Source organism: Panulirus ornatus, chromosome 16 (assembly GCF_036320965.1).
Source record: "Panulirus ornatus isolate Po-2019 chromosome 16, ASM3632096v1, whole genome shotgun sequence".
Lineage (NCBI taxonomy): Eukaryota > Metazoa > Arthropoda > Malacostraca > Decapoda > Palinuridae > Panulirus > Panulirus ornatus.
The window spans coordinates 45,799,018-45,826,098 of NC_092239.1; the positions used below are offsets into that span (position 1 = coordinate 45,799,018).

General features: G+C 36.4%; 1 protein-coding gene across 1 annotated transcript in view; it reads right to left on the minus strand.

Moving 5' to 3' along the window:
• LOC139753926 (glutamate receptor ionotropic, delta-2-like) overlaps positions 1 to 12,050 on the minus strand; it is a 53,529-nt gene extending 41,479 nt beyond the window's left edge. The window contains exons 1-4 of the mRNA XM_071670884.1: positions 11,969 to 12,050; positions 8,722 to 8,846; positions 8,466 to 8,582; positions 8,076 to 8,080 (exon numbers count right to left, since the gene is read on the minus strand). Coding sequence (XP_071526985.1) covers positions 8,076 to 8,080; positions 8,466 to 8,582; positions 8,722 to 8,846; positions 11,969 to 12,050 — 329 coding nt within the window. The remainder of the gene's footprint in view (positions 1 to 8,075; positions 8,081 to 8,465; positions 8,583 to 8,721; positions 8,847 to 11,968) is intronic.
• Positions 12,051 to 27,081: the final 15,031 nt, after the last annotated feature.

Sequence of the window (27,081 nt, forward strand, 5' to 3'; positions counted from 1 at the left end):
GGGCCATTTTTTCGTCTGGCAAACGCGGGAGACAGAACAAAGTAAAAGGGAAATAAAATATTTTTTATATATATAATTATATATAATATATATTTATAAATTTTTCTTTATAATTTTAATTTTATAATTTAAAATAATATTAGAAAATTTTATATTTATAATATATATATTTAAATAATTTTTTATATAATAAAAATGGATTTCCTCCAGTTTTTCTCCAAATTTAAACCCTTTACCCCCCAAAATTAAAACTTTGGCCCTAAACCCCTATTTAAACCAAATTTTCCTTGCCATTCCCATTTTAACTTTTAACCCTTTTTCTTTCACACACTTAAAAAAACCGGGCACCGGGTTTCGGCATTTCCCTTTACATAAACCCAACCCCACCAGGGGCTGTATCACGGGGAACAACAAACTGATCACTTCCCATGCTCCTCATCCACAACAGACTGAAACTTCCCCCTTTTTGAAAAAAATCTTGCTTTCCCACCTCCCTAAAAACCCCCATCCATAAAAAAAATTTTAAACAACCATGGAGACTTTCACACACACCCCCGGGAAAAACCTATATTCACGGGAAAACCCAAAATCCTTTCCCCTTTTCCTACACTTACCCCTGCCTTCATCCTTCAAAAAAACTTTTCACTTTTTTCAAACCCAAACTTGCCCCCAACACCTTACTTTTTTTAAAACCCTTTCCCACGGGCCCATTTCTATAAAACTCAAATCATTTTGCCTTTCCAGATCCAAAATGTACATTAAAATCCTTTTGTTTTTCCCAAAGTTTTTTCTCCCCATATTTTCCCCAAAGCAAACCCCTGATCCCACACCCTTCTACCACTTCAAAAACCACACTGCTCACCCCAATCTGATGCCTGAAATTTTTGCCTTCCCCTCCAATAAAATTCCCCCCCCAAAATTTTTTGAAAAGGAAAACCAAAAAAAAATGTAAAATCTCGGTAATTTGAGAAATTTCACTTTTTTCCTTTTTGGGCCTTTGTACAATGGCCTTTGAAGCATTCCGCCAATCCTAAGGAAACCTCCCTTAAATTTCTACATACGTTAGATAAACCCTTTTCCCAAACAAAAAATATTCAGTCCCCCTTTTTTTTTAAATAAATTCCACCCCTTTTACCACCAAACCTTTTTGCCCCCGGTTTTTAATCCCGCAAAGCTTTTACACCTCTTCTCTGGTTCCCAAACATTTTCCCCTTCCCTACTTTCCCAAAACCACCTCGCCAAAACCCCCTTTAATTGCCACCTTCTCTCCTTCAACGAACCCAAATTTCTAAACTCCCACCTTCCACCCGCTACCTTATCACCTCCCCATTAGCGCCCTCACTGAAGTTCCCTTTGCTCCCTGGGCTTAGCACTTTATTTACCTCCTTCCAGAACATCTTTTTTTCATCCTAAATTTAATGATATCTCTCACCCCACTCTCATTGCCCTCTTTTCACCTCTTGCACCTTTCTCTTGACCTCTGCTCTTTCTTTTATACATCTCCCACTCAATTGCATTTTTCCCTGCAAAAATCGTCAAATGACTCTCTCTTCTCTTTCACTAATAATCTTACTTCTTCATCCCACATCACTACTTTCTATCAACCCACCTCCACGCTTCTCATGCCACAAGCATCTTTTTCGCACTCCACTGATTCCCTAAATACATCCATTCCTCCCCCACTCCCCTTACTTCACTTTTCTCACCTTTTTTGCCATTCTGTACTCAGTCTCTCCTGGTACTTCCTCACACAAGTCTCCTTCCCAAGCTCACTTACTCTCACCACCCTCTTCACCCCAACATTCACTCTTCTTTTCTGAAAACCCATACAAATCTTCACCTTAGCCTCCACAAGATAATGATTAGACATCCCTCCAGTTGCACCTCTCAGCACATTAACATCTAAAAGTCTCTCTTTCGCGCGCCTGTCAATTAACACGTAATCCAATAACGCTCTCTGACCATCTCTCCTACTTACATACGTATACTTATGTATATCTCGCTTTTTAAACCAGGTATTCCCAATCACCAGTGCTTTTTCAGCAAATAAATCTACAAGGTCTTCACCATTTCCATTTACAACACTGAACACCCCATGTATAGCAATAATTCCCTGAACAGCCACATTACTCAACTTTGCATTCAAATCACCCATCACTATAACCCGGTCTCGTGCATCAAAACCACTAACACACTCATTCAGCTGCTCCCAAAACACTTGCCTCTCATGATCTTTCTTCTCATGCCCAGGTGTATATGCACCAATAATCACTAATCTCTCTCCATCAACTTTCAGTTTTACCCATATTAATCGAGAATTTACTTTATTACAGTCTATCACTTACTCCCACAACTCCTGTTTCAGGAGTACTGCTACTCCTTCCCTTGCTCTTGTCCACTCACTAACACCTGACTTTACTCCCAAGACATTCCGAAACCACTCTATCCCTTTACCCTTGAGCTTCGTTTCACTCAGAGCCAAAACATCCAGGTTCCTTTCCTCAAACATAATACCTATCTCTCCTTTTTTCACATCTTGGTTACATCCACACACATTTAGACACCCCAGTCTGAGCCTTCGAAGAGGATGGAAGTAAGGGGAGTGGGGGAGGAATGGGATGTATTTGGTGAATCAGTGATGGATTGCGCAAAAGATGCTTTTGGCATGAGAAGAGTGGGAGGTGGGTTGATTAGAAAGGGTAGTGAGTGGTGGGTTGAAGAAGTAAGATTATTAGTGAAAGAGAAGAGAGAGGCATTTCGACGATTTTTGCAGGGAAAAATGCAATTGAGTGGGAGATGTATAAAAGAAAGAGACAGGAGGTCAAGAGAAAAGTGCAAGAGGTGAAAAATAGGGCAAATGAGAGTTGGGGTGAGAGAGTATCATTAAATTTCAGGGAGAATAAAAAGATGTTCTGGAAGGAGGTAAATAAAGTGCGTAAGACAAGGGAGCAAATGGGAACTTCAGTGAAGGGCGCAAATGGGGAGGTGATAACAAGTAGTGGTGATGTGAGAAGGAGATAGAGTGAGTATTTTGAAGGTTTGTTGAATGTGTTTGATGATAGAGTGGCAGATATAGGGTGTTTTGGTCGAGGTGGTGTGCAAAGTGAGAGGGTTAGGGAAAATGATTTGGTAAACAGAGAAGAGGTAGTAAAAGCTTTGCGGAAGATGAAAGCCGGCAAGGCAGCAGGTTTGGATGGTATTGCAGTGGAATTTATTAAAAAAGGGGGTGACTGTATTGTTGACTGGTTGGTAAGGTTATTTAATGTTTGTATGACTCATTTTGAGGTGCCTGAGGATTGGCGGAATGCGTGCATAGTGCCATTGTACAAAGGCAAAGGGGATAAGAGTGAGTGCTCAAATTACAGAGGTATAAGTTTGTTGAGTATTCCTGGTAAATTATATGGGAGGGTATTGATTGAGAGGGTGAAGGCATGTACAGAGCATCAGATTGGGGAAGAGCAGTGTGGTTTCAGAAGTGGTAGAGGATGTGTGGATCAGGTGTTTGCTTTGAAGAATGTATGTGAAAAATACTTAGAAAAGCAAATGGATTTGTATGTAGCATTTATGGATCTGGAGAAGGCATATGATAGAGTTGATAGAGATGCTCTGTGGAAGGTATTAAGAATATATGGTGTGGGAGGCAAGTTGTTAGAAGCAGTGAAAAGTTTTTATCGAGGATGTAAGGCATGTGTACGTGTAGGAAGAGAGGAAAGTGATTGGTTCTCAGTGAATGTAGGTTTGCGGCAGGGGTGTGTGATGTCTCCATGGTTGTTTAATTAGTTTATGGATGGGGTTGTTAGGGAGGTAAATGCAAGAGTTTTGGAAAGAGGGGCAAGTATGAAGTCTGTTGGGGATGAGAGAGCTTGGGAAGTGAGTCAGTTGTTGTTCGCTGATGATACAGCGCTGGTGGCTGATTCATGTGAGAAACTGCAGAAGCTGGTGACTGAGTTTGGTAAAGTGTGTGGAAGAAGAAAGTTAAGAGTAAATGTGAATAAGAGCAAGGTTATTAGGTACAGTAGGGTTGAGGGTCAAGTCAATTGGGAGGTGAGTTTGAATGGAGAAAAACTGGAGGAAGTGAAGTGTTTTAGATATCTGGGAGTGGATCTGGCAGCGGATGGAAGCATGGAAGCGGAAGTGGATCATAGGGTGGGGGAGGGGGCGAAAATTCTGGGGGCCTTGAAGAATGTGTGGAAGTCGAGAACATTATGTCGGAAAGCAAAAATGGGTATGTTTGAAGGAATAGTGGTTTCAACAATGTTGTATGGTTGCGAGGCGTGGGCTATGGATAGAGTTGTGCGCAGGAGGATGGATGTGCTGGAAATGAGATGTTTGAGGACAATGTGTGGTGTGAGGTGGTTTGATCGAGTGAGTAACGTAAGGGTAAGAGAGATGTGTGGAAATAAAAAGAGAGTGGTTGAGAGAGCAGAAGAGGGTGTTTTGAAGTGGTTTGGGCACATGGAGAGAATGATTGAGGAAAGATTGACCAAGAGGATATATGTGTCGGAGGTGGAGGGAACGAGGAGAAGAGGGAGACCAAATTGGAGGTGGAAAGATGGAGTGAAAAAGATTTTGTGTGATCGGGGCCTGAACATGCAGGAGGGTGAAAGGAGGGCAAGGAATAGAGTGAATTGGAGCGATGTGGTATACCGGGTTGACGTGCTGTCAGTGGATTGAATCAAGGCATGTGAAGCGTCTGGGGTAAACCATGGAAAGCTGTGTAGGTATGTATATTTGCGTGTGTGGACGTATGTATATACATGTGTATGGGGGGGGGGGTTGGGCCATTTCTTTCGTCTGTTTCCTTGCGCTACCTCGCAAACGCGGGAGACAGCGACAAAGTATAATAAATAAATAAAAATATATATATATATATATATATATATATATATATATATATATATATATATATATATATATATATATATATATATATATATATATATATATATATATATATATATTTTTTTTTTTTTTTTTTATACTTTGTCGCTGTCTCCCGCGTATATATATATATATATATATATATATATATATATATATATATATATATATATATATATATATATATATATGTGTGTGTATATGTATATATGTATATATATATGGTTTCGGAAGTGGTAGAGGATGTGTGGATCAGGTGTTTGCTTTGAAGAATGTATGTGAGAAATACTTAGAAAAGCAAATGGACTTGTATGTAGCATTTATGGATCTGGAGAAGGCATATGACAGAGTTGATAGAGATGCTTTTTGGAAGGTATTAAGAATATATGGTGTGGGAGGCAAGTTTTTAGAAGCAGTGAAAAGTTTTTATCGAGGATGTAAGGCATGTGTACGTGTAGGAAGAGAGGAAAGTGATTGGTTCTCAGTGAATGTAGGTTTGCGGCAGGGGTGTGTGATGTCTCAATGGTTGTTTAATTTGTTTATGGATGGGGTTGTTAGGGAGGTGAATGCAAGTGTTTTGGAAAGAGGGGCAAGTATGAAGTCTGTTGGGGATGAGAGAGCTTGGGAAGTGAGTCAGTTGTTGTTCGCTGATGATACAGCGCTGGTGGCTGATTCATGTGAGAAACTGCAGAAGCTGGTGACTGAGTTTGGTAAAGTGTGTGAAAGAAGAAAGTTAATAGTAAATGTGAATAAGAGCAAGGTTATTAGGTACAGTAGGGTTGAGGGTCAAGTCAATTGGGAGGTGAGTTTGAATAGAGAAAAACTGGAGGAAGTAAAGTGTTTTAGATATCTGGGAGTGGATCTGGCAGCGGATGGAACCATGGAAGCGTAAGTGGATCATAGGATGGGGGAGGGGGCGAAAATTCTGGGAGCCTTGAAGAATGTGTGGAAGTCGAGAACATTATCTCGGAAAGCAAAAATGGGTATGTTTGAAGGAATAGTGGTTCCAACAATGTTGTATGGTTGCGAGGCGTGGGCTATGGATAGAGTTGTGCGCAGGAGGATGGATGTGCTGGAAATGAGATGTTTGAGGACAATGTGTGGTGTGAGGTGGTTTGATCGAGTAAGTAACGTAAGGGTAAGAGAGATGTGTGGAAATAAAAAGAGCGTGGTTGAGAGAGCAGAAGAGGGTGTTTTGAAATGGTTTGGGCACATGGAGAGAATGAGTGAGGAAAGATTGACCAAGAGGATATATGTGTCGGAGGTGGAGGGAACGAGGAGAAGAGGGAGAGCAAATTGGAGGTGGAAAGATGGAGTGAAAAAGATTTTGTGTGATCGGGGACTGAACATGCAGGAGGGTGAAAGGAGGGCAAGGAATAGAGTGAATTGGAGCGATGTGGTATACCGGGGTTGACGTGCTGTCAGTGTATTGAATCAGGGCATGTGAAGCGTCTGGGTAAACCATGGAAAGCTGTGTAGGTATGTATATTTGCGTGTGTGGACGTATGTATATACATGTGTATGGGGGTGGGTTGGGCCATTTCTTTCGTCTGTTTCCTTGCGCTACCTCGCAAACGCGGGAGATAGCGACAAAGCAAAAAAAAAAAAAAAAAAAAAATATATATGTATATATATATATATATATATATATATATATATATATATATATATATATATATATATATATATATATATACGTATATATATATATATATATATATATATATATATATATATATATATATATATATATATATATATATATATATATATATATATATAGTATATATATATCCCTGGGGATAGGGGATTAAGAATACTTCCCACGTATTCCCTGCGTGTCGTAGAAGGCGACTAAAAGGGAAGGGAGCGGGGGGCTGGAAATCCTCCCCTCTCGTTTTTTTTTAATTTTCCAAAAGAAGGAACAGAGAAGGGGGCCAGGTGAGGATATTCCCTCAAAGGCCCAGTCCTCTGTTCTTAACGCTACCTCGCTATCGCGGGAAATGGCGAATAGTATGAAAAAAAAAAAAAAAAAAAAAAAAAAAACGTATATATATATATAGTATATATATATATATATATATATATATATATATATATATATATATATATATATATATATATATATATATATATATATATATATATATACATATATATATATATATACGTATGTATATATATATATATATATACATATATATATATATATATATATATATATATATATATATATATATATATATATATATATATATATATATATATGTATATATATATATATATATATATATATATATATACTTCTTAAAATGAGATGGGACACCATATGCTGAGAGGAACTTTACTCTAAAGCTCGACATACGTAAAGTTTATATCATGAGCCAGTAGTTGTAGAAGGTTGACCATGGGACCAGTGAAGGAGATATGATGTTCTTTTTCTTGCCCTTCAGCCTCTGCGAACTTCACTAGTTTCGTGTGTGGCTCGAAATCCTCCGCTGCTACCATTAGTTCCGGCCTATGAACCAGTCTGTCGAATCAGGATAATGCTGTCAAATAGCAGAACATGTTGATGATATTATACCAGTACGATCTTGTATGTAAAACTGAATCTAAAAGTAGTTCTGAATTACTTACTTGGAGTACTTGTGAGGGAAGAGCGAGAGGTGGGTAACGAGAACAATGCCTCGATGGAGCGTCCAGGAGGCGATCATTACTGCCTGCGAATCTTGAGGGCTGTACGGCAGGTGTACATACACACTACATCTACGTCAGGAAAGGAGAGCGACATTAGTTAAATAATGAGTGTTATTTACTGTAGCTTCTGTCCAATGAGTGACCCTGAAAAAAATGATAGCTTTCTTTATATGAATATTTGTTCTTTATTATCACCAAGAGAAAGAGAGAGATGCTTGGAAATATTCTCGTTACGTTGTCGACAAATGACTATCGTCGACGTGGAGCAACATGGCATTCGTCGTGGAGAAAGACCTGTGGAGGTCTTGAAGCTCCAGGAGTGGCACGTGGGTGACAGCAAGGAGCTTTGTCGACCACTCAAGTAACTCACTCCTCAGTGACCACTCGCTGAAGGCGGTGAGGAATGTTGGATGGTCGCTCACAAGCACCAACGTCAGACACCACGACAGCCGCTGCATCTGCCGACATCACCATTGTTGGAGGTGTGAGGGACTTACCGGAACTGAGAAAAATGAGTGAGTGACTATATCAATTATGTAGTATTGTGTGTAGGGACTTGTTCGACTCATACTGTAATGTGAGAATGATGTATTAGCCTTATGAGTCATGTGATAACGGGTTGAGCTACTCATTAATGTGATAGTGACTATTCTACCTCAGCAGTGATGTGCAAGATGTCGACCCACCTCACCTGATGTGAGAGAGTGACCCATCCATGTTAGGAATAATGCCGTATCCTTAACTGAAATATGAATGACCAACCCACTTCAGGAGTAACGTGGAAGTGGCATACCATTTTCATCTCTACAGTGACAGTGACCTACCAACCTTAGTGGTATTGCATGAATGTCTTACTATCCTCAGCTATTAATGTGATAGCGACCTACCAGCCCAACCTGGCTGATCACCTCAGAGATCATAGCCTGCGTCACGTTAGCCTCCTGGCCGTCCGCTGCCACCTGGAACACCGCCACACCCCAGGGCGCCCACAGTCGATCCATTGCCTGAATATCATTGCAAAGAGACATAAGAATTCATACACAGACTGATATTGATATACCATTGTGGTGTATTCATTACCATACGCAGTTAATGAGCGACAACAACAAATGAGGTGAATAGGCGTCCAAACCTAACACACACCTGGAACACTGTCGTAGCCGATGTGTCGCCATCACTGACAAGTATGACAGAGGAGTGAGCGCAGGAGGATAATGTCAGCACGCTCTCCACGGCGTTCTTTGCTAGATTCAGCGTTTCTTGCTCAGCTGTTAATGTAGTTAAAGCAAATGAAAATTTTTTGTTATCTCCAGAAGAAAAAGAAAGCACGTTATCTATAGTAAGTGACTGATTAGGTGCGCTGGTGTCACTATGTGAGCATACATCATATAGATTATAGACTTTGTCTTTATATCAAGGCTCTGGCTAAGATTTTGAATCTGATGGCTGCAGCCAGGAGAGAAAACGGGGTCATGCATAGAAATACGAGGGGAAGCAAGCAGCTCGGATCACTGGGTCCTAGATGCTCGTGATGCCAGAAGATATTAGAAGCAGAGTATCGTGTTGTACATAATGAAAATACGTGCATATGATTCAGTGAAATATTATTATATTCATGAAGGCGTAGATTATAGTACTTGCGATATTTAAGCACATCATGTGTGAGATCTATTTCTAAACATATCTTTGGTGTTACCTTTCGGTACTTTTACTGGGGAACGATTCTAATTTCTAATAATCTTGCGAAAGGCCATCATGTTTCATTCGAAAGCAAATTGTTTGACTATTGGTCTGCATCCAATATACGAGGCTGATATAGCCTTAAATTACATGCTTAAGTCTATTTTGACAAAGACTTTGATGAATGCGAATAACCCGGTCAAATCGCATCTTAACAGACTCTTTTCTAATCTTGCTCTAGGTCTTCTAGTTCACTCATATATGGATTTTTTCACTGAGGAATATGCTGGTAGCTCGCCCGTTTACTCCCTCTGTTCCATATTTTTTTTATTTTTTCAAGTAAAGAAACCAAAACTGAGCACAATGTTTAGTGCAGGAGGACAGCAATGATTCGTGAAGAGTGAGGGATGCGTTCTGAGACGGATTCGAATCCTTACCTACGGAGCCTAAAATTCTGATCCTCTTTTTCAATACTTCTACACACTGGTTACTAGCCTCTGTCATCGAATACTATTGAACACAAGTCTTTACCATGAATTACCATTCACAGCTAATTTGAATCATATTTTAGCTCGTTTTATTGTGTTTTCCATTGACGTACAAGTCTCTTTAATTATTATTATCAAAAATCATCTGTAAATGGAGACTAGTTTATCATTTTGTTAACATCAACTTATAGCTAAACATATTCAGTTTCTGTAGTAATCGTATTTACCACATTAGTATCGTCTGTGAAGTTTGATATCTGACAATATAGCCCATATCTAGCTTGATATCTGACAGTATGGCCCATATATAATAATGTTATACGCTAGATAGAGAATTAGCTCCAGAACTGAGACTTATGGCACATCACCTCTTGCTGCAAAGACCTCTGAGGCTTACCTCCGGAACGTTACGCTACTTGCAACATGAGACTTATTCTTTGGTGGTAATCTTTGATGCAAGTCTTCAACGCGTCTGTTCGAACTGTGTATATAAATGACATCCGTTGTATCGCTCTTAATATGATAAGGGTTAGGTTAACAAAGACATCTAGCAGATACGTCAGACATGACCAGTCACCTCAACAACCATATACTGTATCATAAACAAAGTGGTCACCCGACTAACTGATAGTCTTATCGTCATAATGGTCTCCATAGATCTGTCAACTACGGACGTCTAGTATGTTGAGTGATGGTATTTGAGTAGGGACTTATTCTCTTGTCTGATTAATGACAAGATTTCCATCATCTGGAACTTTCTTGCAACCAGTTGAATTCTTAAGTTCAGTCAAGGGCTTTGCCATCTCACTTTCAGCTTTTTTAAATTCTTCTCGGGGAGAAAAATTATCATAACCTGCTTTTCTCATTATTTTTATTCCGTTTGATCCTGCAAGAGTATCTTGATGGCGCACGTTAATATATCTACAAAATGTCGTTCTCCACCAGCAGTGGGACTCGAGCCAGAAAACGAGATGTAAACAAAAATGAAAAAAAAGATCATATGATCTTTGTTCCACCCTCATATTTTCTAGAATCAAGTCACTGTGTTCCTTTGAGTAATGTATTAAATGACCAGATAATAACTCTCTTCAGGATTTCTCTCCCTAATTCTAACAATATACGTCATATGACGTTTAAATTTACGTACATTCTTTCCCTTTATCTTCATATGCAAATTTATGTGATTTACATTACTACGTTGGCCTTAGCTCTCTTTGTGTTCCTCTAGACGGGCAATTCTTGATTTTACTTCCTCCGGGAAATAGCTACCTAATACGCATCGTCATATGCCCGCATTACTATAGATAACATCTGAGGGAAACTTTTCTAAGGTTTGCTTGCATCATTGTCATTGAAGATGTTATCCCAGCTTATCCTGCCAAAAGTAGTGGAAAACATTATCAAAACATATAAGCCTGAGATCTGGTCACAATTATCTGTTGACCAACATTACAAACAGTATTGAAAGCCAGCTCAAAAGCAATTTGCCAGTGATCGCTTGCATCTAACTTTTCTCCAGCCACAGCTGGAACAACAAAGCGCTTACTGATGACTGAAACTAAGTATAATATGTGCCATTACGTGTAGGTTTGTCCATACACTGTATCTGGGCACTATCAGGTACGTTTCCGTGGTGTTCATGCGTGGAGGTGCTAGAAAAGACGTTCACCTTACTTTATTACTAGTATACTAAAATTTCTTATGATGATCAGAACGTATACGTTCGAACATGTGTCATGTAGCCCTTAGATCTTTTGTCTTCCTCTGGTGTCTATACAGGTCATCTGCAATTTTATCTGTTATTCTCTGTTCAGGTTTCTCTTAAATCTCTTCCTGGGGTCGATATAGTCCACAGCCACTACATTTTTTCTTTTCATTATAGAACCAAGATTGACTTTAACGGACACGAATTAATACAGTCTAATTTGTTTCCTCTGTCACTCCTACATATAGTGTACACGACCTGGTATCTTACACTGGACAAGAAAATCTCTGTATTATATATGTAAACATGATTCAGATGTGCCCGTTCTATCACAAGTAATGAGACAAACGCGTCAACCTCATCTTTCGCTGAAAACGAGACATATGTGAGTCAAGTGTAGAATATGTCTGCTGGTGTTGGGTCACGTCTGGTAACGTTGCATGACTTGCAAACTATTGAAATAGGAACGTGTGATGATACTGAAGATTATGTTCATTTGACATACACATAAACTTACCATCGTAACGAGGCAGCTGTGCAACCATCAGTGGGACAGTAAAACTCAGGACGATTAGGTACACCGTCGAATTTGCCATCATCTTTAGCTGAGGCAGTTCTTACCTGCATGGGAAGGTAAGAATGATGTTATATCAAGATTCTGAATTAGTTTATTCTGTTGACAGTTTCAAATACCACTGCAATATTGTTACTATCATGGGTATATATATGTTGGTATCAAGTAACTGGTACAAGATTTTCTGATGTTACCAATGATGTTCTTTCTAAGACTCAATTACCATCAATGGCGCCACTTATCTTACAAGAGGCTAGAAATCCATGTTCTGCTCCTGTTACTACTGTTCTGTCATCAATAACCCTCTCATTAGAATGTTAGTACTGGTTCATTAGACCTATAGATCTATACCCTAAGCACAGGCTGGAGACTGTATGCTGAGCATAAAGGAAAATACTTGAATGTACAGCGTAACTAGATGGCTGGCCTGTCTACCTATTTCCGTAAGAGGCCACAGTGTATGAGGAAGTTAATAACATGTGTTAAATATTGTCTCCTCTCTTGCATCAAGAGCCAGTCAATAATAACACCCAGGGTGGTGTGCTGATATCTGCGGAAGGTTCTTCACTGTAATCTAATATTTTGTCTTTGCAGGAAAAGTACAGTGAAACTTGGCGACTCTTGACTGTAAACTAGAACGAAGCTGAGCCCATCCAGAACTGATTTAGAACAACAGTATAGAAGACTCGACATTGGCCACAGGGTCAACAGAGATTCAAATTGTTGTCACAAAACGTCTGGACACAGTACACTGGGCAATCCTAACTTCATCTTAGGTATTTTTGTCATACCTTCATTTATTTTCACATACAATTTTCCCCGTTCCTTAATCAAAACTTCCTCGATAGATGTATGCCTGTCTCTTTCAGAAACCAAATATGATACTTTTTCTATATTTGGATCAAAAGGAAATTGACATGAAGGGCAGACGAATGCTCTTGCAAATGACCATACAAATTGCTCTAGCAGTCATCACACGGAGGCAGACCACATCCAGCCAAAGACAATACCGTCTACAATGATATCTCAACTCATAGATATATACTGTATGAATGAGACCTTTACCACGGGTTAACATACGGTATAATATCAAGTCTTGGTTAAGGCTTATTCTGTCTATATTGCGCGAGAATGGCCTTCTGATTTTGGAAGCCCATTTAAGTCTCATAATTCTCAGAAAGTATCCTTTCAGTTGGAGAGACTTGTCACAGACTCTACCACTGATGATACTGATGATAGTTATTACGTGCATCACGAAGGAGACAGAGCAGCCAACACCCTCTGGAGGCTGGTGCAGGTGCCACCACCAACACTCCCTTCATCCACGGAAGCGACCGAGCAGTTGCAGCGACAACATATCACATTTCTGTTCCTCCATCAGAATCTTTACGGATAAACTTTGTGCGATTCCGTTAATATACTAAGGTTTCACAGCATCTGTAAGTAGATAAGACTGGAATATGTAAGCGCAAATGAACGTGATATGGAGGAAATTTTATACAAAGGTTCATATGATGTAAAGATCCTTTACCCTACGGTTGATGAGTAACAAGGAAATCTTATCAGTGGAGACGAATGTCTAAGTGGCGCTAGTGAAGTCAGTCTCTTTGTGAAAAAGTAAAATTCTTACCACAGTTGGCCTGGGAAAGGATGACAAGGAGATAATATTTGGTCACACAATCATGTAAGCAATCTGAATAACCGTCATGTTGATGCCTTCATTTACGAATGATTGTAGTCATTTTCTGACGAAGATTGTTTACGGGAAATATCATTCACTTTAAGAAGGAAAATTTGTTTTGAAATTGACCATGACGTCCATGCCAATATCTCTGTTAATTTGCTTGTGTGTTTATCTATAGGCCCCTGAGGATGAACGGAATGCGTATATAGTCCCATTGTACAAAGGGGCAGGGGATAAAGGTCAGTGATCAAATCACAAAAGCATGAGTTTGTCAGGCGTACTTATATGGGAGGGTATTGATTAAGAGGGTAAGGCATGTATAGAGCATCAGATTGGCGAAGAACAGTGTGGTTTCAGAAGTGGTAGAGGATGTGTAGATAAGGTGTATGCTTTATGTGTGTGAGAAATACTTTAGAAAAACTGATGAATCTGTATTTGGAATTTATGGATCTGGAAAAACGCATATGATATGGTATAGAGTGATGCCTTACGGAAGGTCTAAAGAATATATGGTGTGAGAGGTAAGCTGTTAGTTGCAGTAAGAAGTTTCTCTCAAGCGTGTAAGGCATGTGCACAAGTAAGTGAAGAGGAGAGTGAATGGTTCCAAGTGAAAGCTGGTTTATGGTTGTTAAAATTGTTAATGGATGGGTGGTAAGGGAGATAAATGAGAAACTCTTAGAGAAAGAGGCGAGTCTGCAGTCTGTAGGGATGGGAGGACCTGAAAAATGAGTCACTTGTTCTTTGCTGATGATACAGCACAGGTGACAGATTCCAGTAAGAAACTGCAGAGGTTGGTGACTGAGTTTGGAAGGATGGGTGAAAGGAAGAAGTTGAGAGTAACTATGAATAAAAACAACGTTATTTGGTTTAGCAGAGTTTGAAGACTGGTATGTTGGGTGTTTGAATAGAGAAAGACTGGAGGAAGTGAACAGTTTTAGATATCTGGGAGTAGATATAGCATCAAATGGAACCTAGGAAGCGGAAATGAGCCATAAGATGCTATGGGGCGAAAGTTCTGGGAGCGCTGAAGAATGTGTGGAGAGAACGTTATCTCGGAGAGTAAAAAAGGGTATTCCTGAAATATTAGCAGTTCCAACAATATCATATGAATGTAAGCAATGGGCTATACATAAACCTGTGGATAGAGAACTGTGGTTTCGGCGTACTACACGTTACAGCTAGATAATGGATGTGAGTGGTTGTGGCTTTTTCCGTCTGCTCCTGGTGCAACCTCGATGATGTGCGAAACGGCGATCAAGTATAAAAGTAATCTTTTCGTATTTTCTATTTATTATAATTAATCACTGTTTCCCACATCAGCAAGGTAGCGACAGGAAACAGACGAAGAATGGTCCATCTACTTACACACACACACACACACACACACACACACACACACACACACAGATACACAAACACACACACAGATACACAAACACACACACACACACACACACACACACATATAAACTGACAAAATGGTTAGTTTCTTTAACAAGCCCTTTAGTGGTTAAAGTAACAAATTCTAGCATCATGAACAATGTAGATTTAGTCAACAAGCTAAACAATATCAATGTTAATTTTGATTTCAAGCTAGTTAGCTTTGATATTTCCTCACTTTTCACTAAAGTTCCTCTTCATGACCTTTTAGAATATTTATTTGATGTCTTGGATGATATTCATTTATCTCTTTCAAAGTCTGTTTTCATTGAACTGATAAAATTGTGTATAAAAGACTGTACTTCAATTCCATGGGGGTTATTGTGCTCAAAATTGTGGTATGGCAATGGGTAACCCACTTTCACCTGTACTAAGTAATCTTTATATGGAATTTTTTGAAACAAAATTACTAAAGGATATCTTAACTTCTAATGCAATTTCGTTAAGGTATGTAGATCTTGTTCTTTGTGTTTGGCCAACAAAGGAGAATCTACAAATATTTCGCCCGTTACTTAACTATCTAGTACCTTCCATCAAATTTAATGAAGAAAATGAAAATAATGGTATATTACCATTTTCAGATTGCAGGATCCATAGGAAAGGAAACAAGTTTAAGTTTAGCATATACATAAAACCCACCAATGTATGCTTATATATCCATTATTACTCATCTCATCCTGACAGAGTTAAATTATCATCATGTCAATCTATGTCCCTAAGGGCATTACGTATTTGCAGTCCAGAGTTTATTGATGATGAGTTTCAGAGGATATATTCTATTGGATCTGAGTTAAACTAGCCTACATCTCTTATTGATAAGTGTTTTAAGTTAGCAAAGAAATCCTTTTATAGATTTGAGCCCAAACCTCCCACTGACACCAAAAATCTTTTAGTTCTCACTTTTAATAATAATTTCACTTTACTTCACATGTTGCTTAAATTCTTTAACGTAAATGTTGCCTTTAGCAACAAATATACTATAAAGAATATCTTAATCAGGAATTCACCAGAAAGATCTCTTGGATGCATCTATAAAGTGCCTTGTGGAAAATGTGATAAATGTTATGTTGGTCAGACTGGTAAGGATCTTTCTGTTAGACTTAACCAACATAAATATAGTATAAGAAGGGGACAAGAATCAAATCCTTGTTTAATCACGTAAAAACTATGATCACTGTATTGACTGGAGTAATTCCATCTCAGTTATTAACTCTAACTCTATTACTAAAAGAAATATCATTAAATATTCTATCATTAGATACACATATGATTATAATCTTAATAATAATGATGGTCTATACAAATTAGATAACTTTATTGTTGATAGAATTTGTAAAATGATAAGTTTATGAACGCTTGTTTTATGTTTTGAACAATCACATGTTTACCAAATGGCGTCCTAGCTTCGTCTCTTCGATGTACATCAAATGTCTTATATTTCTCTCTAGTGTCTCCCCTGACGATGTGATTATTACACGAAAGAGCACTTGGGAACTTATCGCGTTTCATTTTCCCCGTGGACTCATAGGATTATTCTGATCACGCGCAAAATTGGGATCCTTTCCAACATGGATTTCACACGGGTCTTCTATTACTTCTCTACAAGCTGTCCTGGACTTTCTTCTTTCGTTACTGCTTTCTCCAAATCGCTAATCAAGGACCACCAACTGAAGTTACGATTTGGGTTTCTTAGAAAATGCCTTGATGAACAAGTGATGCCAAGATCTGTCCTACCTCAACGATTGTTGCAGCTGTCTGGTGGAACATTTGACCAATGCCAAAATGTTATTCTAAAGAAAAACACTGAATCAAAGAAACTTGAAATGGAGGAGGCTTTTCGCATTTCAAGAGAGAGAAGAAACGTGCCTTTCAAATGGCAGTACCGACACACTGGAAGAACCGGATGTTAGACTATTACTATGAAAGATTAAGGAAAGAACGAAATAGGCTACATATGTCTCTTAATTGTTAGTTGGGCCATTTTAATAAAAACAGCGACTAGACCAAGTACAGAAACCCACATTTTGTGGTAAACCTGTGTAATAAACAACTAGATAAGGATTCCTTGTGTGCATTAGGATATGGTTTAAGTTTTGTGTGGTCTAACAGAGAAGCCAGCTTTGTTGATGTCACGAAGTTTTTTTAGTAATTTAGAGAAATACAGTAATTTAAGTAATGATGAAATAGATATCTGTAAGGGTTTAGTGTATCCGAGTTTAGCAAAAGTAGTATAACCTAATTGCCCTAAAAGATTTATAAGACCTATTAACACCTTAAAAAAAAACACAAGGATATACATATTACTAAAGCAGATAAGGCTAACACTGTTGTGATTTAAGACAAAAGTAACTATTTATCTAAAATGAATGATCTTTTAAATGATGTCACAACATATTCTAAACTTAATAAAAATCCCATAGAAGCAGTTAATTCTCATTTCAATAAAGAAATGAATTTGTTGTTGAAACGCAATAATTCATTTATGGAACGTTTGTCATCTTTGTCCCATTCATTGTTATATATGTATAGACTTATCAAAACACAAACAGAATCTTCCAGCAAGACCTATAGTGAGTTCAGTAGGCTCCATCACATATAGATTGTCAAAATGGTTAGTTTCTTTATCAAGCCCTTTAGTGGGTAAGGTATCAAATTGTAAGATCGTGAACAATGTAGATTTAGTCAACAAGCTAAACAATATCAATGTTAATATTCATTTCAAACTAGTTAGCTTTAATGTTTCCTCACTTTTCACTAAAGTTCCAGTTGATGACCTTTCATAATATTAATTCGATGTCTTGGATGATTTTCATTTACCTGTTACAAAGTCTGTTTTCAATGAACTGATAAAATTGTGTATAAAAGACTGTGTATTTCAATTCAATTGAGATTATTACTCTCAAAATTGTGGTATGGCAATGGGTAACCCACTTTCACCTGTACTAAGTAATCTTTATATGGAATTTTTTGAAACAAAATTACTAAAGGATATCTTAACTTCTAATGCAATTTCGTTAAGGTATGTAGATCTTGTTCTTTGTGTTTGGCCAACAAAGGAGAATCTACAAATATTTCGCCCGTTACTTAACTATCTAGTACCTTCCATCAAATTTAATGAAGAAAATGAAAATAATGGTATATTACCATTTTCAGATTGCAGGATCCATAGGAAAGGAAACAAGTTTAAGTTTAGCATATACAGAAAACCCACCAATGTATGCTTATATATCCATTATTACTCATCTCAACCTGACAGAGTTAAATTATCATCATGTCAATCTATGTCCCTAAGGGCATTACGTATTTGCAGTCCAGAGTTTATTGATGATGAGTTTCAGAAGATATATTCTATTGGATCTGAGTTAAACTAGCCTACGATCTTTTATTGATAAGTGTTTTAAGTTAGCAAAGAAATCCTTTTATAGATTTGAGCCCAAATCTCCCATTCACACCAAAAATCTTTTAGTTCTCACTTTTAATGATAATTTCACTTTACTTCACATGTTGCTTAAATTCTTTAACGCAAATGTTGCCTTTAGCAACAAATATACTATAAAGAATATCTTAATCAGGAATTCACCAGAAAGATCTCTTGGATGCATCTATAAAGTGCCTTGTGGAAAATGTGATAAATGTTATGTTGCTCAGACTGGTAAGGATCTTTCTGTTAGACTTAAGCAACATAAATATAGTATAAGAAGGGGACAAGAATCAAATCCTTGTTTAATCACGTAAAAACTATGATCACTGTATTGACTGGAGTGATGCCATCTCAGTTATTAACTCTAACTCTATTACTAAAAGATATATCATTAAATATTCTATCATTAGATACACATATAATCATAATCTTAATGATAGTGATGGTCTATACAAATTAGATAACTTTATTGTTGATAGAATTTGTAAAATGATAAGTTTATGAACGCTCGTTTAATATTTTGGACAATCACATGTTTACCAAATGGCGTCCTAGCTTCGTCTCTTCGATGTATACCAACTGACTTATATTTCTCTCTTGTGTCTCCCTTGATGATGTGATTATCACACGAAAGAGCACTTGGGAACTTATCGTGTTTCATTTTCCCCGTGGACTCATAGGAATATCTTGATCACGCGCAAAATTGTGATCCTTTCCAACATGTATTCCACACAGGCTCTTCTATTACTTTCTATAAGTTGTCCTGGACTTTCTCCTTTCGTTACTGCTTTCTCCAAATCGCTAATCAAGGACCACCAACTGAAGTTACGATTTGGATTTCTTAGAAAATGCCTTGATGAACTAGTGATGCCAAGATCTGTCCTACCTCAACGATTGTTGCAGCTGTCTGGTCGACCATTTGACCAATTCCAAAATATTATTTAAAGAAAAACATTGAATCAAAGGAACTTGAAATGGAGGGGGCTTCTCGCATTTCAAGAGAGAGAAGAAACGTGACTTTCAAATGGCAGTACCGACACACTGGAAGAACCGGATGTTAGACTATTGCTATGAAAGATTAAGGAAATAACGGAATAGGCTACAAATGTCACTTAATTGTTAGTTGGACCATCTTATCAAAAACAGCGACTAGACAAAGAATACAACCCATCTTTTGTGGCAAACCTGTCTAATAAATAACTAGATAAAGATTCCTGATGTGCATTAGGCTATGGTTTAAGTTTTGTGTGGTCTAACAGGGACGCCAGCTGTGTTGATGTCACAAAGTCTTTTTAGCAATTTAGAGAAATACAGTAATTTAAGTAATGATGAAATAGATATCTGTAAGGGTTTAGTGTATGCCAGTTTAGCAAAAGTAGTGGAACCTAATTGCCCTAAAAGATTTATAAGAGCTATTAACACCTTAAAAAAACACAAGGATATACATATTACTAAAGCAGATAAGGCTAACACTGTTGTGATTTAAGACAAATAACTATTTATCTAAAATGAATGATCTAAATGATGACACAACATATTCTAAACTTAGTAAAAATCCCATAGTAGCAGTTAATTCTCATTTCAATAAAGAAATGAAGTTGTTGTTGAAACGCAATAATTCTCTTACGAAAGTTTGTCATCTTGTCCCATTCATTGCTATATATGTATAGACTTATCAAAACACAAACAGAATCTTCCAGCAAGACCTATAGTGAGTTCAGTAGGCTCCATCACATATAGATTGTCAAAATGGTTGGTTTCTTTATCAAGCCCTTTAGTGGGTAAGGTATCAAATTCTAAGATCGTGAACAATGTAGATTTAGTCAACAAGCTAAACAATATCAATGTTAATATTCATTTCAAACTAGTTAGCTTTAATGTTTCCTCACTTTTCACTAAAGTTCCAGTTGATGACCTTTCATAATATTAATTCGATGTCTTGGATGATTTTCATTTACCTGTTACAAAGTCTGTTTTCAATGAACTGATAAAATTGTGTATAAAAGACTGTGTATTTCAATTCAATTGAGATTATTACTCTCAAAAATTTGATATGGCATTGGATAACCCTTTTTCAATTGTACTAAGTAATGTTTATATGGAATTTTTTGAAACAAAATTACTAAAGGATATCTTACATTATAATGCAATTTGGTTTAGGTATGTAGGTGATTTTCTTTGTGTTTGGCAAACAAATATGAATTTACAAATATTTCTACCTTACTTAACAATTTAGTACCTTCCATCAAATTCAATGTAGTTGATGATAATGATGGTGCGTTACCATTTTTAAATTGCATGACCCATAGGCAAGGAAACATGCTTAAGTTTAGCATATACAGAGAAACCGCCAATATATGCTCATATAGCCATTATTACTCATCTTAACATGACTGAGTTGAATTATTAACATTTCAATCTATGTTCCTTAGTGCATTACGTATTTGCAGTCCAGAGTTTGTTGATGATGAGTTTGAGAAGATATCATCTATCTGATCTAAGTTAAAGTACCCTAGGTCTTTCATTGATAAATCCCTTAGGTTAGCAAAAGAAATCATTTTATAGAGTTGAGCCCATACCTCCCATTGACACCAAGAATCTTCTAGTTCTCCCTTTTAATAATATTATCACTTTACTTCCCAGGTTGCTTAAATCCTTTAATGTAAGTATTGCCTTTAACAATAATACTATAAAGAATATCTTGTTGAGGAATTCACCAGAAAATTCTGTTGGATGTATCTTAAAATGCCTTGTTGAAAATGTGATAAATTTTGTGTTGGTCACACTGGTAAGGATCTTTCTGTTAGACTTAAGCAACATAAATATAGTATAAGAACGAGAAAAGAATCAAAAGCCTTGTTTAACCACGTTAAAAACTATGATCACTGTATGGACTGGAGTAATGTTATGTCAGTTATTAACTCTAACTCTATTACTAAAAGAAACATCATTGAACCTTCACTTATCAAATACAAAAAGAATTATAATCTTAATATTAGTGATGGCCTATCTAATTAGATAACTTTATTGTTGATGGTATTTTTTAAATGATAAGTTTATGAACGCTCGTTGAATATTTTGGACAATCACATGTTTACAAAATGGCGTCCTAGCTTCGTCTCTTCGATGTATACCAACTGACTTATATTTCTCTCTTGTGTCTCCCTTGATGATGTGATTATCACACGAAAGAGCACTTGGGAACTTATCGTGTTTCATTTTCCCCGTGGACTCATAGGAATATCTTGATCACGCGCAAAATTGTGATCCTTTCCAACATGTATTCCACACAGCTCTTCTATTACTTTTCTATAAGTTGTCCTGGACTTTCTCCTTTCGTTACTGCTTTCTCCAAATCGCTAATCAAGGACCACCAACTGAAGTTACGATTTGGATTTCTTAGAAAATGCCTTGATGAACTAGGGATGCCAATATCTGTCCTACCTCAACGATTGTTGCAGCTGTCTGGTGGACCATTTGACCAATTCCAAAATATTATTTTAAAGAAAAACATTGAATCAAAGAAACTTGAAATGGAGGAGGATTTTCGCATTTCAAGAGAGAGAAGAAACGTGACTTTCAAATGGCAGTACCAACACACTGGAAGAACCGGATGTTAGACTATTGCTATGAAAGATTAAGGAAATAACGGAATAGGCTAAAAATGTCACTTAATTGTTAGTTGGACCATCTTATCAAAAACAGCGACTAGACCAAGTACACAAACCCATCTTTTCTGGTAAACCTGCCTAATAAACAACTAGATAAGGATTCCTTGTGTGCATTAGGATATGGTTTAAGTTTTGTGTGGTCTAACAGGGAAGCCAGCTGTGTTGATGTCACAAAGTCTTTTTAGCAATTTAGAGAAATACAGTAATTTAAGTAATGATGAAATAGATATCTGTAAGGGTTTAGTGTATGCCAGTTTAACAAAAGTAGTGGAACCTAATTGCTCTAAAAGATTTATAAGAGCTATTAACACCTTAAAAAACACAAGGATATACATATTACTAAAGCAGATAAGGCTAAAACTGTTGTGATTTAAGACAAAAGTAACTATTTATCTAAAATGATTGATCTTTTAAATGATGCCACAACATATTCTAAACTTAGTAAAAATCCCATAGAAAGAGTTAATTCTCATTTCAATAAAGAAATGAAGTTGTTGTTGAAAGACAATAATTCTCTTACCGAAAGTTTGTCATCCTTGTCCCATTCATTGCTATATATGTATAGACTTCTCAAAACACAAACAGAATCTTCCAGCAAGACCTATAGTGAGTTCAGTATGCTCTATCACATATTGATTGTCAAAATGGTTAGTTTCTTTATTAAACCCTTTAGTGGGTAAGGTATCAAATTCTAAGATCATGAACAATGTAGATTTAGTCAACAAACTAAACAATATAAATGTTAATATTCATTTCAAACTAGTTAGCTTTGATGTTTCCTCACTTTTCACTAAAGTTCCAGTTGATGACCTTTTATAATATTATTTGATGTCTTGGATGAAATTCATTTACCTGTTACAAAGTCTGATTTCACTGAACTGATAAAATTGTTTATAAAAGACAGTGTATTTCAATTCAATGGAGTGTATTATTCTCAAAAATTTGATATGGCATTGGATAACCTTTTTCAATAGTACTAAGTAATGTTTAAGTGAATTTTTTGAAACAGAATTACTAAAGGATATCTTACATAATAATGAATTTGGTTTAGGTATGTAGGTGATTTTCTTTGTGTTTGGCAAACAAATATGAATTTCCAAACATTTCTCCCCTTACTTAACAATTTAGTATCTTCCATCAAATTCACTGTAGTTTATGATAATACTGGTAGGTTACCACTTTTAAATTGCAGAACCCATAGGCAAGGAAACATGCTTAAGTTTAGCATGTACAGAAAACCCACCAATGTATTATCATATATCCATTATTACTCATCTCAACATGACAGAGTTAAATTATCATCATTTCAATCTATGTTCCATAGTGTATTAGGTATTTGCAGTCCAAAGTTTATTTATGATGAGTTTGAGAAGATATAATCTATTTGATCTAAGTTAAAGTACACTAGGTCTTTCCTTGATAAATCTCTTAGGTTAGCAAAGAAATCATTTTATAGAGTTAAGCCCATACCTCCCATTGACACCAAGAATCTTCTAGTTCTCCCTTTTAATAATATTATCACTTTACTTCCCAGGTTGCTTAAATCCTTTAATGTAAGTATTGCCTTTAACAACAGTAATACTATAAAGAATATCTTGTTGAGGAATTCACCAGAAAATTCTGTTGGATGTATCTTAAAATGCCTTGTGGAAAATGTGATAAATTTTGTGTTGGTCACACTAGTAAGGATCTTTCTGTTAGACTTAAGCAACATAAATTTAGTATAAGAAAGAGAAAAGTATCAAATGCCTTGTTTCATCACGTTAAAATTATGATCACTGTATTGATTGGAGTAATGTCGTATCAGTTATTAACTCTAACTCTATTACTAAAAGAAACATCATTGAATCTTCAATTATCAAATACAAAAAGAATTAAAATCTTATTATAAGTGATGGTCTCTACTAATTAGATAACTTTAATGTTGATGAGATTTATAAATCATAAGTTTATGAACGCTCGTTGTATGTTTTGGACAATCATATGTTTAAGAAATGGCGTCCTAGCTTCGTCTCTTTGATGTATACCAACTGATTTATATTTCTCGCTTGTGTCTCCCTTGATGATGTGATTTTCACACGAAAGTGCACTTGGGATCTTATCGTGTTTCATTTTCCTCGTAGACTCATTGGAATATCTTGATAACGCGCAAAATTATGATCCTTTCCAACATGGATTCACACGGCTCTCGTATTACTTTTCTACAAGCTGTCCTGGACTTTCTCCTCTCGTTAATGGTTTCTCTAAATCGCTAGTCAAGGACCACCAACAGAAGTTACGATTTGGATTTCTTAGAAAATTCCTTGATAAACAAGTGATGCCAGATCTGTCCTATCTCAACGATTGTTGCAGGTGTCTGGTGGACCATTTGACCAATTCTAAAATATTATTTTAAAGAAAAACATTGAATCAAAGAAACTTGAAATGGAGGAGGCTTTTCGCATATGAAGAGAGAGAAGAAACGTGACTTTCAAATGGCAGTACCGACACTCTGGAAGATCCGGATGTTAGACTATTGCTATGAAAGATTAAAGAAATAGCAGAATAGGCTACAAATGTCACTTAATTGTTATTTGGACCATCTTATTAAAAACAGCGACTAAACCAAGAACACAAACCCATCTTTAGTGGTAAACCTTTCTAACAGACAACTAGATAATGATTCCTTGTGTGCATTAGGATATGGTTTAAGTTTTGTGTGGTCTAACAGAGAAGCCAGCTTTGTTGATGTCACAAATTTTTTAGTAATTTAGGGAAATACAGTAATTTAAGTAATGATGAAATAGATATCTGTAAGGGTTTAGTGTATGCCAATTTAACAAAACTATTGGAACCTAAGTATTCTAAAAGATTTATAAGTGCTATAACCTATTTAAAATCGACAAGGATATACATATTACTAAAGCAGATAAGGCTAACATGGTTGTGATTTTGACAAAATTAACCATTTATTAAAAGGAATGATCTTCTAAATGATGACAATACATATTCTAGACTTAATAAAAATCCCAAAGAAGCACTTAATTCTCATTTCAATAAAGAAATGAAGTTGTTGTTGAAAGGCAATAGTTCTCTTATGGAAAGTTTGTCATCTTTGTCCCATTCATTGCTATATGTGTATGGACTTATCAAAACACAAACAGAATCTTCCAACAAGACCTATAGTGAGTTCAGTAGGCTCAATCACATATAGATTGTCAAAATGGCTAGTTTCTTTATTAAGCCTTTAGTGGTTAAGGTATCAAATTCTAAGATCATGAACAATGTAGATTTAGTCAACAAGCTAAACAATATCAATGTTAATATTCATTTCAAACTAGTTAGCTTTGATGTTTCCTCACTTTTCACTAAAGTTCCAGTTGATGACCTTTTATAACTTTTATTTCATGTCTTGCAGGATATCCATTTACCTGTTTCAAAGTCTGTTTTCACTGAATTGTAAATTTGTGTATAAAAGACTGTGTACATCAATTCAGGGGAGACTATTACTCTCAAAAAATTGATATGGCATTGGATAAGTCTCTTTCACCTGTACTAAGTAATCCTTATATGGAAATGTTTGAAACAAAATTACTAAAGGATATCTTACCTTCTTATGCAATTTGGTTTACGTATGTAGGTCATGTTCCTTGTGTTTGGCCAACAAATATGAATTTACAAATATTTCTCCCCTTACTTAACAATTTAGTACCTTCCATCAAATTCACTGTAGACTATGATAATAATGGTACGTAACCATTTTTAAATTGCACGACCCATAGGCAAGGAAACAAGTTTAAGTTTAGCATATACAGAGAACCCACCAATGTATGCTCTTAAAGACATTATTACTCATCTCAACATGACAGAGTTAAATTATCATCATTTCAATCTATGTTCCTTACTGCATTAAGCATTTGCTGTCCAGAGTTGATTGATGATGAGTTTGAGAAGATATAATCTATTTCATCTAAGTTAAAGTACCCTAGATCTTTCATTGATAAATCCCTTAGGTTAGCAAAGAAATCATTTTATAGAGTTAAGCCCGTACCTCCCATTGACACCAAGAATCTTTTAGTTCTCCCTTTTAATAATATTATCGTTTTACTTCCATTATTACTAAAATCCTTTAATGTAAATATTGCCTTTAACAACAATAATACTATAAAGAATATCTTAATGAGGAATTTACAAGAAAATTCTATTTGATGAATCTTAAAGTACCTTGTGGAAAATGTGATAAATTTTGTGTTGGTCAGACTTGTAAGGATCTTTCTGTTACACTTAAACAACATGAATATAGTATACGAACGAGACAAGAATCTTGTATAATCACGTTAAAGTCCACGACCACTGTATTGACTGGAGTAATGTCATGTTAGTTATTAACTCCAACTCTATAACTAAAAGAAATATCATTGAATCTTTCATTATCAAACACACAACACATTATAATCTTAATATTAGTGATAGGGTATACTAATTAGATAACTTTATTGTTGATGAAATTTGTAAAATGATAAGTTTATGAACGCTCGTTGTATGTTTTGGACAATCACATGTTTACCTACTGGCGTCCTAGCTTCGTCTCCTCGATGTATACCAACTGACATATTCTCTCTTGTGTCTCCCTTGATGATGTGATTATCACACGAAAGTGCCCTTGGGAATTTACCGTGCTTCATTTTCCTCGTAGCCTCATAGGAATATCTTGATCACGCACAACATTGTGATCCTTTCCAACATGGATACCACACGGCTCTTCTATTAATTTTCTACAAGCTGTCCTGGACTTTCTCCTTTCGTTACTGCTTTCTCCAAATTGCTAATCAAGGACCAGAAACTGAAGTTACGATTTGGA